This window comes from Elephas maximus, chromosome 11, assembly GCF_024166365.1.
Source record: "Elephas maximus indicus isolate mEleMax1 chromosome 11, mEleMax1 primary haplotype, whole genome shotgun sequence".
Lineage (NCBI taxonomy): Eukaryota > Metazoa > Chordata > Mammalia > Proboscidea > Elephantidae > Elephas > Elephas maximus.
The window spans coordinates 95153301-95167974 of record NC_064829.1 but is presented as its reverse complement, the minus strand read 5'-3'; the positions used below and the strand labels follow the sequence as shown (position 1 = coordinate 95167974).

Sequence of the window (14674 nt, the reverse complement as noted above, 5' to 3'; positions counted from 1 at the left end):
ATGGGAAAGAACTAGAACTTTTCCAGCACACAAGTGGTTATAGCAAGCACTTGCAGGCTTTTCTTTATGGTTTTACCTTGTAGATAATTATTCCTAATGATCGTAATTTATGTAATTTTTCGTATTTTAAACTGAGTATAAATGGAATTTTATATAATCCATTTCTTAAAATCAGGATTAGTTTCCTCAATATTCCTGAGAGTCATTCATGTTGTTACACATAGATGTATTTGCTTTGCTCTTGTACAAATGGCATGGCAGAGACATCTGACCTCATCTAACTTCACAAAGATGAAGAACAATTAAGATCAACAGCCCAAGGCTGATTCCTATGAGGAGGAGGTCAGACATACCTCCTCTGCCAGTGGTTTTTGCCATCTTTTGCAGTCTCGTATTACATCTCTCTCTCTGTCTCTTGGGTCTTGGAGGTTCCCAGCACAGGGACCGCACATCCAAAGGATGCACTCTGCTCCCATTTCTTCTTTCTTGATGGTAGTGAAATCCCTCCTCTGCTCTGCCATTGGCTCTCTTTTAAGCCTAACTGGTGGCAAAATTTCATCCTCCTTAGGGTTCCATATACCTTATTTGCATGGTCCCACCCCCACGGGGGTGCCGTGTACCTCATTTGCATTATTAACAAACTGTCCAATCTCCTTGGTGGGCCACAAGCACCTTTTTTGCATGGTCCTATCCAGTCCTTTAATGGGAGTTACAAGACCATGGCAAGAAAGGCCATGTGAAAGCCATGCATCGTACCGCCTTGGGTTACTACAAATAATTCTGCTTTGAAAATATTGGTACTTGTCTTGGTTCAAATGTGTACTCATTATGGGGGGGATATATACCTCAGACTTAAATTGTTATTTCAAAGTGTATGTACAACTTCAACCTGATAGATGATGCCTAAGTGTTTCCTAAAGTGGTTGTACAACTTTACAGTTTCTCCAGCAGTCTTTAGTTTATAGTAGTACATTATATGGCATGTTTAAATTATATTTCCAGACCCTAATGTAAACTTACTTTCTTAAAGCTTCATTGATTTGTCATTCTCATTTAGAGTAACACTTGACCACCAATTGATAGTTTTCTGTGTTGTGAGGTAGGGATCAAGTTTATTTTTTTCTTCACATGTATACATTATTGCTTAATTGTTATTTTTCGAAAAGACATCTTTTACCCATTAAAAAACGCCATTGCCGTCAAGTTGATTCCGACTCATAGGTGGTGCAATGGTCAAGGCTACAGCTGGTAATCAAAAGGTTGGCAGTTTGAATCACCAGCTGCTCCTTGGAAACCCTATGGGGCAGGTCTTTTGTGTTCTATAGGGTTGCTATGAATCTTTTACTCATATCTCTGCAAATTTTGAGATCTTTGGTTTTGTGGCCCATGAGTGTAAAATGTTATGAATCACCAAATAAAGGGACAGTCAACAGTATTGAGGGCCTTGTGTTAAGAAGGATGCCAGAGCAGTGACAGCACATGGGCCTGAAGGTTATGTACCACTCACAATGAATTTCCCCTTCAGCCTACAGGTCCTGACTCCACAGCAGCAAGAGAACCACTTGAAGGAAGGAGGAAGAGGTTGCAGGATTTGGGTATTATCATTCTGGGTACACCCTTCACAGGAGACTGAAATTTCCAAACAGAAATTAGAACTGATCCAGAAAACACAAAGACAGAGCTTCCCAGTTGCTGGCAATGTCCCAAGAACAAAAGAAAATGGTCAAGGCCCAGGTGACTTTTGGTTTGTTTTATGCTTTCCTTTGTTTCCTAATAGATTTGTAGAGGCCTGTAAAATATCAGTTCAGTTCATCTGAAAAGTATAAATTTAGAAAAGCAGGAACAACAGAGAAATAAACTTAGACTCTCTCTTCAACACCAGGCAATATAGGATCAGGACTATATTGTTCATGGGATTAACACTAAATTATTGTCACTGAACATAGTATGTGACTGGGGATTTTTTGGGGTTATGTTAGCTTTCAACTTGCATTTAATATTTCTATAGCCAACCAAAAGAATCTTAACCTAAGTGCTATGCACAGTTTTTGAGGAGAAAGAAGATCAGCTCCTTAATTTCAGTATTTCATGGACCTTTCATCTGAGAAAGTTTCTTTGATGTTTTTTCCTAGAGGTGAGGTGGATAGTGTTCTGAACAGCAGCATTTTCATAGATGCATGTAAAATGAGACTAGTAGCAATAGTAGTACAAAATGGTGGGGGCTTCCAACCTCCTCTAACTTCAGGGATAGGAGAGAGAGTCATCATCAACATCAACCCAAGGCTGATTCCTGTGAGGAGAAGGTCAAACATACCTGCACCCTCCAACCTCTTTACCAATTCTGACACCAGCCACCCCTCCCTCAGGACTCTCTACTTCTCTGCTCGGTTCGATAACTGGTTGCAATGGCCACACATAACTCACAGATCATACTCATAGTTATGGGGTTTATTAGGGAAGTAACAAGCTATAAGAACAGGAATTCCAGAACTTTAATTGTCCTCATGAGTAACTTATGTGTAGACCAAGAGGCAGTCATTCAAATAGAACAAGAGGATACTGTGTGGTTTAAAGTCGGGAAGGCTGTGCGTCAGAGTTGTGTCCCTTCACCATACTTATTTAATCTGTGTGCTGAGCAATAATCCAAGAAGTTGGACTATATGAAGAAGAATACGGCATCAGGATTGGAGGAAGGCTCTTTAACAACCTGCAATATGCAGATGACACAACTTTGCTTGTGGAAAATGAAGAGAACTTGAAGCATTTACTGATGAAGATCACAGACTGCAGCTTTCAGTATGGATTGCATCTCAACATAAAGAAAACAAAAATCCTCACAACTGAACCAATAAGCAACATCATGGTAAACGGAAAAAATACTGAAGTAGTCAGGGATTTCCTTCTACTTGGATACACAATCAGCACCCATGGAAGCAATAGTCAGGAAATAAAACAATGTATTTGCATTGTGCAAATTTGCTGCAAAAGACCTCTTTAAAATGTTAAAAAGCAAAGATGTCACTTTGAAGACTAAGGTAAGCCTGACCCAAGCCACAGTACTTTCTGTCACCTCATAAGCATGTGAAAACTGGACAATGAATAAAGACGAGAGAAGAATTGATGTCTTTGAATTATGGCGGTGTTGAAGGATATTCAATATACCGTGGACGCCCAGAAGAACAAACAAATCTATCTTAGATGAAGTTCAGCCTGAATGCTCTTTAGAAGAGAGAATGGCAAGACTTTGTCTCACGTACTTTGGATATGTTATTAGGAGGGACCAGTCCCTGGAGAAGGATATCATGCTTAGTAAAGTAGAGAGTCAGTGAAAAAAAGAAAAACCCTCAATGAGATGGATTGACACAGTGGCTGAACAGTGAGCTTAAGCATAACAACGGTTATGGGGATGGTGCAGGACCAGGCGGTGTTTTGTTCTGTTGTACATAGGGTCTCTATGAGTCGAACCTGACAAGATGGTATCTGACAACAATAACAACGCGTGATACCTCGATATCAGGATCAAAAGTCTACAACTTGGGATAATGATAAGGAAGCATATAGGCAAAGTCTTCCTTCGGTGCAGGACAACTTTTTCTGTCTCTTCTTGGCCGGCTCCTCTCAGCCCCCCTCAGGACAGGCTCCTCTTGCCTCCCTAAGGACAGACTCCCTCCCTAGGCTCTTGGCCTGGACTCTGCCTTGCTCTGAAGGTAAGCCTACCATGCCTTCTTTCACCAGTCTCCTGGCTCTGCTGCCACTGTTTCTCTGCCACCGGACTCTGCTGTGCTTGTCATCACTTCTTGCTGTCTCGTGCCTTCTCTGGTTCACAGCTCAGTCTCCTGGGCCTAGGAGTTTCTCAGCACAGGGAGCCCTGTTCAAAAGGACGTGCTGTGCTTCTGGCTCTTGTTAGTAGTGAGATCCCCTATTTGGCCTCTGCCACAAGCCCATTTTAAGGCTACTTGGATGGCAAAACTGACCAATCCCCTTTTTAGGGTTCCATATACCTTATTTGCATGGTCCCACCCCCACAAGGTTTTCCCACACCTTATTTGCATTATTTGCAGGCTGTTCACTCCACTTGATGGACCCCAAGCGCTTTATTTTTATAGTTCCACCCAGTCATTGTGTGGGAGTCACAAAGGCTATGGCTAGAAAGCCCATATTAAATAAGGCATTGCACTGAAAGTAGTAGCTTCAGATCCTGTCTAACTTCAGGGGGAATTACGACCAGGATCAGCCCAAAGCTAAACTCTGTGTGGTGGAGGTCAACTATACCTTCTTTCTACAAACTTTTTACCGACTCTGACAGTAGCCGTCTGTCCGACAGCACGCTCTACTTCTCTTCTGGGTTTGATAATTTGTTACAATGGCCACACAGAACTCACAGACTATATACTTACAGTTGTTTGTTAAGGAAGTACCAGGGTACAACTTGGGATCGGAATCATGAAGCATGTAGGCAAAGCCTCCCTTCTTCAGTGCAGGACAGCTTCTCAGCTCCTCTTGGCCCTGCCAGCCTCCTCTCAATCCCATGAACATGGGCTTCTCTTGGGCCCTCTGAGTACAGGCCTTCTCTCAGCCCCCTGAGAACAGGCTCCTCTTGGCCCTCTCAGTATAGCCTCCTCTTGGCCCTGCTGTCTGTCACCTCTGAATCTCCTGCAGGGCCTCTTCTGGGCCTATCACCACGGGCATTGCCGCTGTACCCTTTCTGGGCCTATTGCCGCTGGCTCTGCTGATGGGCCCTTTCTGGGCTTATTGCCATCTTCAGCTTTACAGCCTCTGACTCATGCTACAGATGTTTTAGGAGGTTCCTTGCCTCTTCTGTCTTCCTTCTGCTGCTTTTCCTGCTTCTTTCTGTATCTGAAACCTCTGTAGAGTTGGCCGGTCATATATACAACTCCTTGTAAAACTCCTTGTCACTTTTATGGCATGGCACCTTCAGCAGGCCTACAAAATAACTGGTGCCTTCTTGGTACGCCGTAGACGCTTCATTTGCAGAGTTTGTAGACCAGTTTCTGGAAGGTACTTAGCAGTCACAGGACAGGCTTTAGCCTGGGGCCAGGCAAAATCTATCAAACCACTTTGTTTACAGCTTACCCAGGAAATGTCAGTCAATCTGGACAAAAGTCTCAAAATGCTCTGGAATAGGAAGCTAGGGGAAAGGTGACTCCATAGGCTTAAGGGAGAAAATCTCTCAAGTTGTTTTTCCAGAGAACCAAGGCAAAAGCAACATAAAGGAACTCATTTCACCACAGTGCAAAGGCAGGTTTCCCATAGCTGTTTCTTCCAGGCTCCCTCATAGACCGCTCTAGGAATAGAGCAGGCAACCTCAGTGGTCACAGGAGATGGACTGGGGTTTCACCTGAGGGTCATATGGAGAAGGATCTGAATTGAAGCTCATTTATTTGGTCGAGGGCAGGATTCAGTTTCATAGGGCCTCAGTTCCTCAATGTATGTTGGCCCGAGGCAGCCCTCAGTTACTTGGCATGTTGAGGTACATTGGGTCACTTTCGTGTGGCCTTTGGCACTATGATATTGTAACTCCCACCCAAATGATTGGGTGGAACTGGGCGAATGAGATAATTATGGCCCACCACGGGGATAGGTCAGTTTTGCCATCCTGCTAGGCCTAAAATGAGCCATCCCAGAGGCAGGAGAGGATCTCAGCACCAGCAAAGAAGAGGAGCCAAGAGCTGAAGCATGTCCTTTCAACCCAGGATTCCTGTGTTCAGAAGCTCCTGGAACAAGGAGATGGAGAGAGAACTAGAACACTGAAGACAGCTAGAAGCGGCAGCAGGAAGAGGATGGCATGGTGGGCTTTGAGGCCAAGGAGCAAGAGAGCTGAGTTCCTTTGGTTAAGAGGCTTACTGGCGGAGTAGGGCCCCCTTGGGCACTTGGTGGAGCTAGGTTTGCTGACCCACAGAGCTAGAGCTGAGTACCTTCGACTGAGGAATCCTGGCAGAGTGGGATGTTTCAGGGTACTTATCGGCAGAGCTAAAATAGCTTTGTAACAGTTGCCTAAGTAGGACAGAGGCCAAGTGGCCATTGAGAGGTGTGTGTGCAGGCTCGACTGAAAAGAAGCTGTCCTGACAGAGAGCTGTATCTTGAGTGTTCTGAAACCTAAATTGTATCCTGTTACTTCCCTAATAAACCCCATGTTGTTGTTGTTGTTAGGTGCCGTTGAGTCGGTTCCGACTCATAGCGACCCTGTGCACAACAGAACGAAACACCCCATAATCGAGAGTATGTTTCTAACTTATGAAGACAATTTCAGTGCTACACATTACAGAAAATTCTAATTTCACGAGTGGGTGGACTATGGAATGCACAAATTTAGTATAATTTATTACAATTTTGCTTTTTCTATATAAGACATTAAAAAAAAAGGTATGTAGATGTAGCAGCCTATATAGAGGACAGGAGCAGAACAACTTCTTTCACAAATTTATTCATATCAAATGGAAAATACTTCATTAAACAGGATCCTCTTAATACAGGAATCACTGACGTTCAGCGACGTAGTTGTGAAGTTCTCCTGGGAGGAGTGGCAGCTCCTGGACCCCGCTCAGAAGGACTTGTACTGGGACGTGATGTTGGAGAACTATAGCCACCTAATGTCCATTGGTGAGAACAATTCTCCTATTGTTAGCCCTGTCACTGACCTTTTCTTTCTCAGCTGCTGAAATCCTTGAAGCGTCTGTGGCACTCTAAAGTGGCAGATTCTTAGTCTACTCTGGCTGTAGGTAAGTGGGTCTATTCCCTCTACTCCTGACAAAGCATTGAATTATATGTTTGAAGATTGTTTTTACAAATATAGCATTCTGCAGTCTTGACAGGCCCAAGGCCAATTTGGTGAGTCTAAGATTTTGTGATTTCCCACGAACAGGGTATCAAGTTAGCAAACCAGATGCGCTCTCCAGGTTGGAACAAGGAGAAGAACCATGGACTATATTAGACGAAAGTCATAGTGGAATCTTTTCAGGTGAGCAAGTGAAAAGCGGTAAGGGGGGAAGGGTGTAGAGAGCACATTCAAGTGAGAGAAGGCGTCACATCTGTGAAGGGTGTCTGAGGGTACATAAAGATACCTGAGCGTATATCCCTCTCCCCATGTGAGACTTCTTTTTTTTCCTGGGAGCTTAGAGAAGTATATACTCTACCTCTTCTGAGATCAGATCCCTGTTTGTTTAATCTATATTTGGTAATTCTTGGTACCGTAATTTTTTTCTTCTATGAGACTCAAATCTTTATGTTCTTCACATCCTTCCACCTCCATTGCTATGACATTCCACCTTTCAGGTTTCTCTCTGAAGAGATCTTTGCATTTTATAACTGTCCTCTGAGCACAGCACCTTCCTCCCTCATTGGGTAATATGATTTTATTTCCTAACATCCAACCCTACCTTGAATGTTGCACCACACAGTAAACTAGCCTTCATTGTGCCTGTATCTGCTTTTTGCTGTCTGTCCTCCTATTCTGATGTTCTCTAAAGATTCTGGATTCCATTTTCTTATTTGTTCTCCTAACCCTTTAAAATTTTCTTCATTCTAATGAGTTAAGCTCCATATGTTTCCTAGAGGAGACTGTCCAATTGACATCTCCGTTGGAATTGTCCAACATAGGCTTTTTTTCTATATATTTTACTCTTTTTTTTTTTTTTTTTTAATACAAAGCACTTTATTTTTTCTTATAAAACAAGAAATCCGAAGGTCGGAATTATAGAGCTAATTGACCAGCTCAAGTATGCCATCAGGAACTCATATTCTTCCCATCTTATTTCTGCACCATCATTAGGGGACAGACAGTCAACTCATACTTAATTGTTTCATAGTTGCAAGATGGTTGCTCTGCCCACAGGCTTTGCACAATATTCCAGGTAGAAAGAAGAGGGTAAGGCAAAGTTGCAAAAAGTAGTGGTAGCTGTATCTATTCCCCTTTCATCAGGAAAACAGAAGTGTTCCCAGAATACTCCTCAGTAAATATGTATTTACATTGAATTTGCCAAAACTCTGTCAAACAGCTACTACTAACTGTAAGAAAAACTGGGAAATCGAATATTCAGTTTTCCAGTGTGTAAAGTAAGAAAAAGTAGGAGGGGTTGAGAATACATTTTTTTGTTTGTGTTTAAATAATAGGTTTTATTTTTAGCTCTATTAGTATTTTTTTTTTTATGGTGCTTTAAGTGAAAGTTTACAAATCAAGTCAGACTCTCATGCAAAAATTTGTAAACACCTTGCTGTATACTCCTTTTTCCTATCCCCCACAATGAGACAGCACACTCCTTCCCTCCACTCTCTTTTTTTTTGTGTCCATTCAGCCAGCTTCTGACCCCCTCTACCCTCTCATCTCCTCTTCAGATGGGAGATGCCAACATAGTCTCATGTGTCTACTTGATCCAAGAAGCTCATTCTTCACCAGTATCATTGTCTATCCCATAGTCCAGTCCAATCCCTGTCAGAAGAGTTGGTTTTGAGAATGGTTCCTGTCTTGGGCTAACAGAAGGTCTGGGGACCATGACCTCTGGGGTCAGTCTAGTCTCAGTCAGAACATATAGTCTGGTCTTCTTTCGAGAATTTGAGGTCTGTATCCCAACTGCTCTGCAGCCTCAGGAGTTCTCTGTTGTGTTCCCTGTCAGGGCAGTCATCAGTTGTAGCTGGGCACCTGGTCTCAGGCTAATGTAGTCTCTGCTTTATGTGACCCTTTCTGCCTCTTGGGCTCATAATTACCCTGTGTCCTTGGCGTTCTTCATTCTCCTTTGCTGCAGTTGGGTTGAGACCAGTTGATGCATTTTAGATGGCCGCTTGCTAGCATTTAAGACCCCAGACGCCACTCTCCAAAGTGGGATGCAGAATGTTTTCTTAATAGGTTGTGTTATACTAATTGACTTAGATGTGCCTTGAAACCATGGTCCCCAAACCCCTGCCCCTGCTACGCAGGCCTTCAAAGCGTTCAGTTTATTCAGGGAACATCTTTGCTTTTGGTTTAGTGCAATTGTGCTGACCTCCCCTGTATTGTGTGTTCTCTTTCTCTTCACCTGAAACAGTTCTTATCTATTATCTAATAAGTGAAAACCTCTCTCCCTCCCTCTCTCCTTCTCCCCTCCTCATAACTGTCAAAGAATATTTCCTTCTCTGTTTAAACTATTTCTCGAGTTCTTATAATAGGGGTCTTATACAATATTTGTCCTTTTGCAGCTGACTAATATCACTGAGCGTAATACCTTCCAGGTTCCTCCATGTTATGAAATGTTTCTCAGACTCATCGTTGTTCTTAATAGTGATGTGTAAAATTCCACTGTGTGAATTTACTGTAATTTATTTACCCATTCATCCGTTGATGAGCACCTCGATTGCTTCCATCTTTTTGCTATTGTAAACACTGCTGCAGTGAACATGGGTGTGCATATATCTGTTCGTATAAAGGCTCTTATTTCTCTAGGATATATTGCAAGGAGTAGGAATGCAGGATCATATGGTAGTTCTATTTCTAGTTTTTTAAGGAAACACCAAATCAATTTCCAAAGTGGCTGTAACATTTTACATTCCCACCAGGAGTGTATAAGTGTTCTAGTCTATCCACAACCTCTCCAAACCAAAAAACCAAACCAAACCCACTGCCGTCGAGTTGATTCCGACCCATAGAGACCCTATAAGACAGAGTAGAACTGTGCCATAGAGTTTCCAAGGAGCGCCTGGCGGATTTGAACTGCCAGCCTCTTGGTTAGCAGCTGTAGCACTTATCCACTGCGCCACCAGGGTTTCCACAGCCTCTCCAGCATTTATTATTTTGTGTTTTTTGGATTAATGCCAGCCTTGTTGGAGTGAGATGGAATCTCATTGTAGTTTTGATTTGCATTTCTCTAATGGCCAGTGATCGTGAGCATTTCCTCATGTATCTGTTAGCTACCTGAATGTCTTCTTTAGTGAAGTGTCTGTTCTTATCCTTGCCCATTTTTTAATTGGGTTATTTGTCTTTTCGTAGTTCAGCTTTTGCAGTATCGTATAGATTTTAGAGATCAGATGCTAATCGGAAATGTCACAGCTAAAAACTTTTTCCCAGTGTGTAGGTAATCTTTTTACTCTTTTGGTGAAGTCTTTGGATGAGCATAGATGTTTGATTTTTAGGAGCTCCCAGTTATCTGGTTTCTCTTCTGCATTATTAGTAATGTTTTGTATACTGTTTATGCCATGTATTAGGGCCCCTAGTGTTGTCCCTATTAGTCCCTATTTTTTGTTCCATGATCTTTATCGTTTTAGGTTTTATGCTTAGTTCTTTGATCCATTTTGAGTTAGTTTTTGTGCATGGTGTGAGGTATGGGTCTTGTTTCATTTTTTTGCAGATGGATATCCAGTTATGCCAGCACCATTTGTTAAAAAGACTGTCTTTTCACCATTTAACTGACTTTGTACCCTTGTCAAATATCAGCTGTTCATATGTAGATGGATTTATATCTGGATTCTCAATTCTGTTCCATTGGTCTATGTATCTGTTGTTGTACCAGTACCAGGCTGTTCTGACTACTGCGGTGGTATGTTGTTGTTGTTAGGTGCCCTCAAGTTGGTTCCGACTCATAGTGATCCTATGCACAACAGAACGAAACACTGCCCGGCCCTGCGCCATCCTTACAATCATTGTTATGCTTGAGCTCATTGTTGCAGCCATTGTGTCAGTCCACCTTGTTGAGGGTCTTCCTCTTTTCCACTGACCTTGTACTCTGCCAAGCATGATATCCTTCTCCAGGGGCTGATCCCTCCTGACAACATGTCCAAAGTATGTAAGACGCAGTCTCGCCATCCTTGGCTCTAAGGAGCATTCTGGCCACACTTCTTCCAAGACAGATTTGTTGGTTCTTTTGGCAGTCCATGGTATAGTCAATATTCTTTGCCAACACCACAATTCAAAGGCGTCAATTCTTTGGTCTTCCTTATTCATTGTCCAGCTCTCACATGCATATGATGTGATTGAAAATACCATGGCTTGGGTCCAGCGCACCTTAGTCTTCAGGGTGACATCTTTGCTCTTCAACGCTTTGAAGAGGTCCTTTGCAGCAGATTTGCCGAATGCAATGCGTCTTTTGATTTCTTGACCGCTGCTTCCATGGGTGTGGATTGTGGATCCAAGTAAAGTGAAATCCTTGACAACTTCAATCTTTTCTCTGTTTATCATGATGTTGCTCATCGGTCCAGTTGTGAGGATTTTTGTTTTCTTTATGTTGAGGTGTAATCCATACTGAAGGCTGTGGTCTTTGATCTTCATTAGTAAGTGCTTCAAGTCCTCTTCAGTTTCAAAAAGCAAGGTTGTGTCATCTGCATAACACAGGTTGTTAATGAGTCTTCCTCCAATCCTGATGCCCTGTTCTTGTTCATATAGTCCAGCTTCTTGTATTATTTTTTCAGCATACAGATTAAATAGGTGTGGTGAAAGAATACAACCCTGATGCACACCTTTCCTGACTTTAAACCAATCAGTACCCCCTTGTTCTCTCCGAACAACTGCCTCTTGGTCTATGTAAAGCTTCCTCATGAGCACAATTAAGTGTTCTGGAATTCCCATTCTTTGCAGTGTTATCCATAGTTTGTTATGATCCACACAGTCGAATGCCTTTGCGTAGCCAATAAAACACAGGTAAACATCCTTCTGGTATTCTCTGCTTTCAGCCAGGTCCATCTGACATCAGCAATGATATCCCTGGTTCCACATCCTCTTCTGAAACCAGCCTGAATTTCTGGCAGTTCCCTGTCAATATACTGCTGCAGCTGTTTTTGAATGACCTTCAGCAAAATTTTGCTTGCGTGTGATATTAATGATATTGTTCTTTAATTTCCACATTCGGTTGGATCACCTTTCTTGGGAATAGGCATTAATATGGATCTCTTCCAGTCAGTTGGCCAGGAAGCTGTCTTCCATATTTCTTGGCATAGACGAGTGAGCATCTCCAGTGCTGCGTCTGTTTGTTGAACCATCTTAATTGATATTCCATCAATTCCTGGAGCCTTGTTTTTTTGCCAATGCCTTCAGAGCAGCTTGGACTTCTTCCTTCAGTACCATCGGTTCCTGATCATATGCCACCTCTCAAAATGGTTGAATATCGACTTTCTTTTTGGTATAATGACTCTGTGTATTCCTTCCATCTTCTTTTGATGCTTCCTGCGTCGTTTCATATTTTCCCCATGGAATCCTTCACTATTGCAACTTGAGGCTTGACTTTTTTCTTTAGTTCTTTCAGCTTGAGAAACGCCGAGCATGTTCTTCCCTTTTGGTTTTCCATCTCCAGTTGTTGCACATGTCATTATAATACTTCACTTTGTCTTCTCGAGAGGGCCTTTTCGAAATCTTCTGTTCAGTTCTTTTACTTCATGAATTCTTCCTTTTGCTTTAGCTGCTCAACGCTCAAGAGCAAGTTTCAGAGTCTCCTCTAACATCCATCTTGGTCTTTTCTTTCTTTCCTGTCTTTTCAGTGACCTCTTGCTTTCTTCATGGATGATGTCTTTGATGTCATTCCACAACTTGTCTGGTCTTTGGTCACTAGTGTTCAATGCATCAAATCTGTTCTTGAGATGGTCTCTGAATTCAGGTGGGATATACTCAAGGTCATATTTTGGCTCTCGTGGCCTTGCTCTGATTTTCTTCAGTTTCAGCTTGAACTTGCGTATGAGCAATTGATGGTCTGTTCCACAGTCGGTCCCTGGCCTTGTTCTGACTGATGATATTGAGCTTTTCCATCGTCTCTTTTCCACAGATGTAGTCAATTTGATTTCTGTATGTTCCATCTGGCAAGGTCCATGTGTATAGTCACCGCTTATGCTGGTGAAAGAAGGTATTTGCAATGAAGAAGTCGTTGGTCTTGCAAAATTCTACCATTCGATCTCCGGCATTGTTTCTGTCACCAAGGCCGTATTTTCCAACTGCTGATCCTTCTTCTTTGTTTCCAACTTTCGCATTCCAATCGCCAGTAATTATCAATGCATCTTGATGGCATGTTCGATCGATTTCAGACCGCAGCAGCTGATAAAAATTTCTGTTTCTTCATCTTTGGCCCTAGCGGTTGGTGCATAAATTTGAATAATAGTCATATTAACTGGTCTTTCTTGTAGGCGTATGGATATTATCCTATCACTGACAGCATTGTACTTCAGGTTAGATCTTGAAATGTTCTTTTTGATGATGAATGCAACACCATTCCTCTTCGAGTTGTCATTCCCAGCATAGTAGACTGTTTGATTGTCTGATTCAGGATGGCCAACACCAGTCCATTTCAGCTCACTAATGCCTAGGATATCGATGTTTATGCGTTCCATTTCATTTTTGATGATTCCCAATTTTCCTAGATTCATACTTCGTACATTCCAGGTTCCGATTATTAATGGATGTTTGCAGCTGTTTCTTCTCCTTTTGAGTCGAGCCACAGCAGCAAATGAAGGTCCTGAAAGCTTTACTGTGGTGGTTTAATAGTTTCTAAAATCAGGTAGAGTGAGGCCTTCCACTTTGTTCTTCTTTTTCAGTAATGCTTTACTTATCTGGGGTCTCTTTCCCTTCCATTTGAACTTGCTGCTTTGTTTCTCTATTGCATTAAAAAATGTCATTGGAATTTGGATCGTAATTGCATTGTATCTATAGATTGCTTTTGGTAGAATAGAGATTTTTACTATGTTAAGTCTTCTTATCCATGAGCAAGGTATGTTTTTCCACTTATGTAGGTCTCTCTTGGTTTCTTGCGATAGTGTCTTGTAGTTTTTTATGTATAGGTCTTTTACATCTTTGATAAGACTTATTCCTAAGTATTTTATCTTCTTGGGGGCTACTGTGAATGGTATCGATTTGGTGATTTCCTCTTCAATGTTCTTTTTGTTGGTGTGGAAGAACTCAACTGATTTTTGTATGTTTATCTTGTATCCGTAAACTCTGCTGAACTCTTCTATTAGTTTCAGTAGTTTTCTTGAGGATTCTTTAGGGCGTTTTGTGTATAAGATCATGTCATCTGCAAATAGAGATATTTTTACTTCTTCCTTACCAATCTGGTTGCCCTTCATGTCTTTATCTAGCCTAATTGCTCTGGCTAGGACCTCCAGCACAATGTTAAATAAGAGTGATGGTAAAGGGCATCTTTGTCTGGTTCCCGATCTCAAGGGGAATGCTTTCAGACTGTTCTACTCTGTCCTATAGGGTTGCTATGAGTCGGAATCAACTCGATGGCACTGGGTTTTTGGGCTTTCCATTTAGGATGATGTTGGCTGTTGGCTTTGTATAAGTGCCCTTTATTATGTTGTGGAATTTTCCTTCTATTCCTATTTTACTGAGAGTTTTCATCATGAGTGGGTGTTGAACTTTGTCAAATGTCTTTTCTGCATCAACTGATAAAATCATGTGGTTCTTGTCTTTTGTTTTATTTCCATGATGGATTACATTGTTTTTCTGATGTTGAACCATCCCTGCATACCTGGTATGAATCCCACTTGGTCATGGTGAATTATTTTTTTGATATGTTGTTGAATTCCCTTGGCTAGAATTTTGTTGAGGATTTTTGCATCTAAGTTCATAAGGGATATAGGTTTGTGGTTTTCTTTTTTTGTGGTGTCTTTACCTGGTTTTGGTATCAGGGATATGCTGGATTCATAGAATGAGTTTGGGAGTATTCTGTCCTTTTATATGCTCTGAAATACCTTTAGTAGTAGTGGTATT

At 41.8% G+C, this 14674-nt stretch overlaps 1 protein-coding gene across 7 annotated transcripts in view; it reads left to right on the top strand.

The window, feature by feature from the left end:
- Window positions 1-14674, top strand: part of LOC126086036 (zinc finger protein 350-like) — a 319021-nt gene that overhangs the window by 165919 nt on the left and 138428 nt on the right. For 3 of the 7 annotated variants that reach the window (XM_049902014.1, XM_049902020.1, XM_049902018.1), the window contains exon 2: window positions 1526-1734. The exons of 1 other annotated variant lie outside the window; for it this stretch is intronic. In XM_049902014.1, the coding sequence (XP_049757971.1) occupies window positions 1699-1734 (36 nt within the window). In that variant the 5' untranslated portion in view covers window positions 1526-1698. Of the gene's footprint in view, window positions 1-1525; window positions 1735-6494; window positions 6622-6883; window positions 6980-14674 lie in introns of all 7 variants that reach the window. 3 more of the 7 variants (XR_007519393.1, XM_049902011.1, XM_049902013.1) reach the window with 2 other exon arrangements.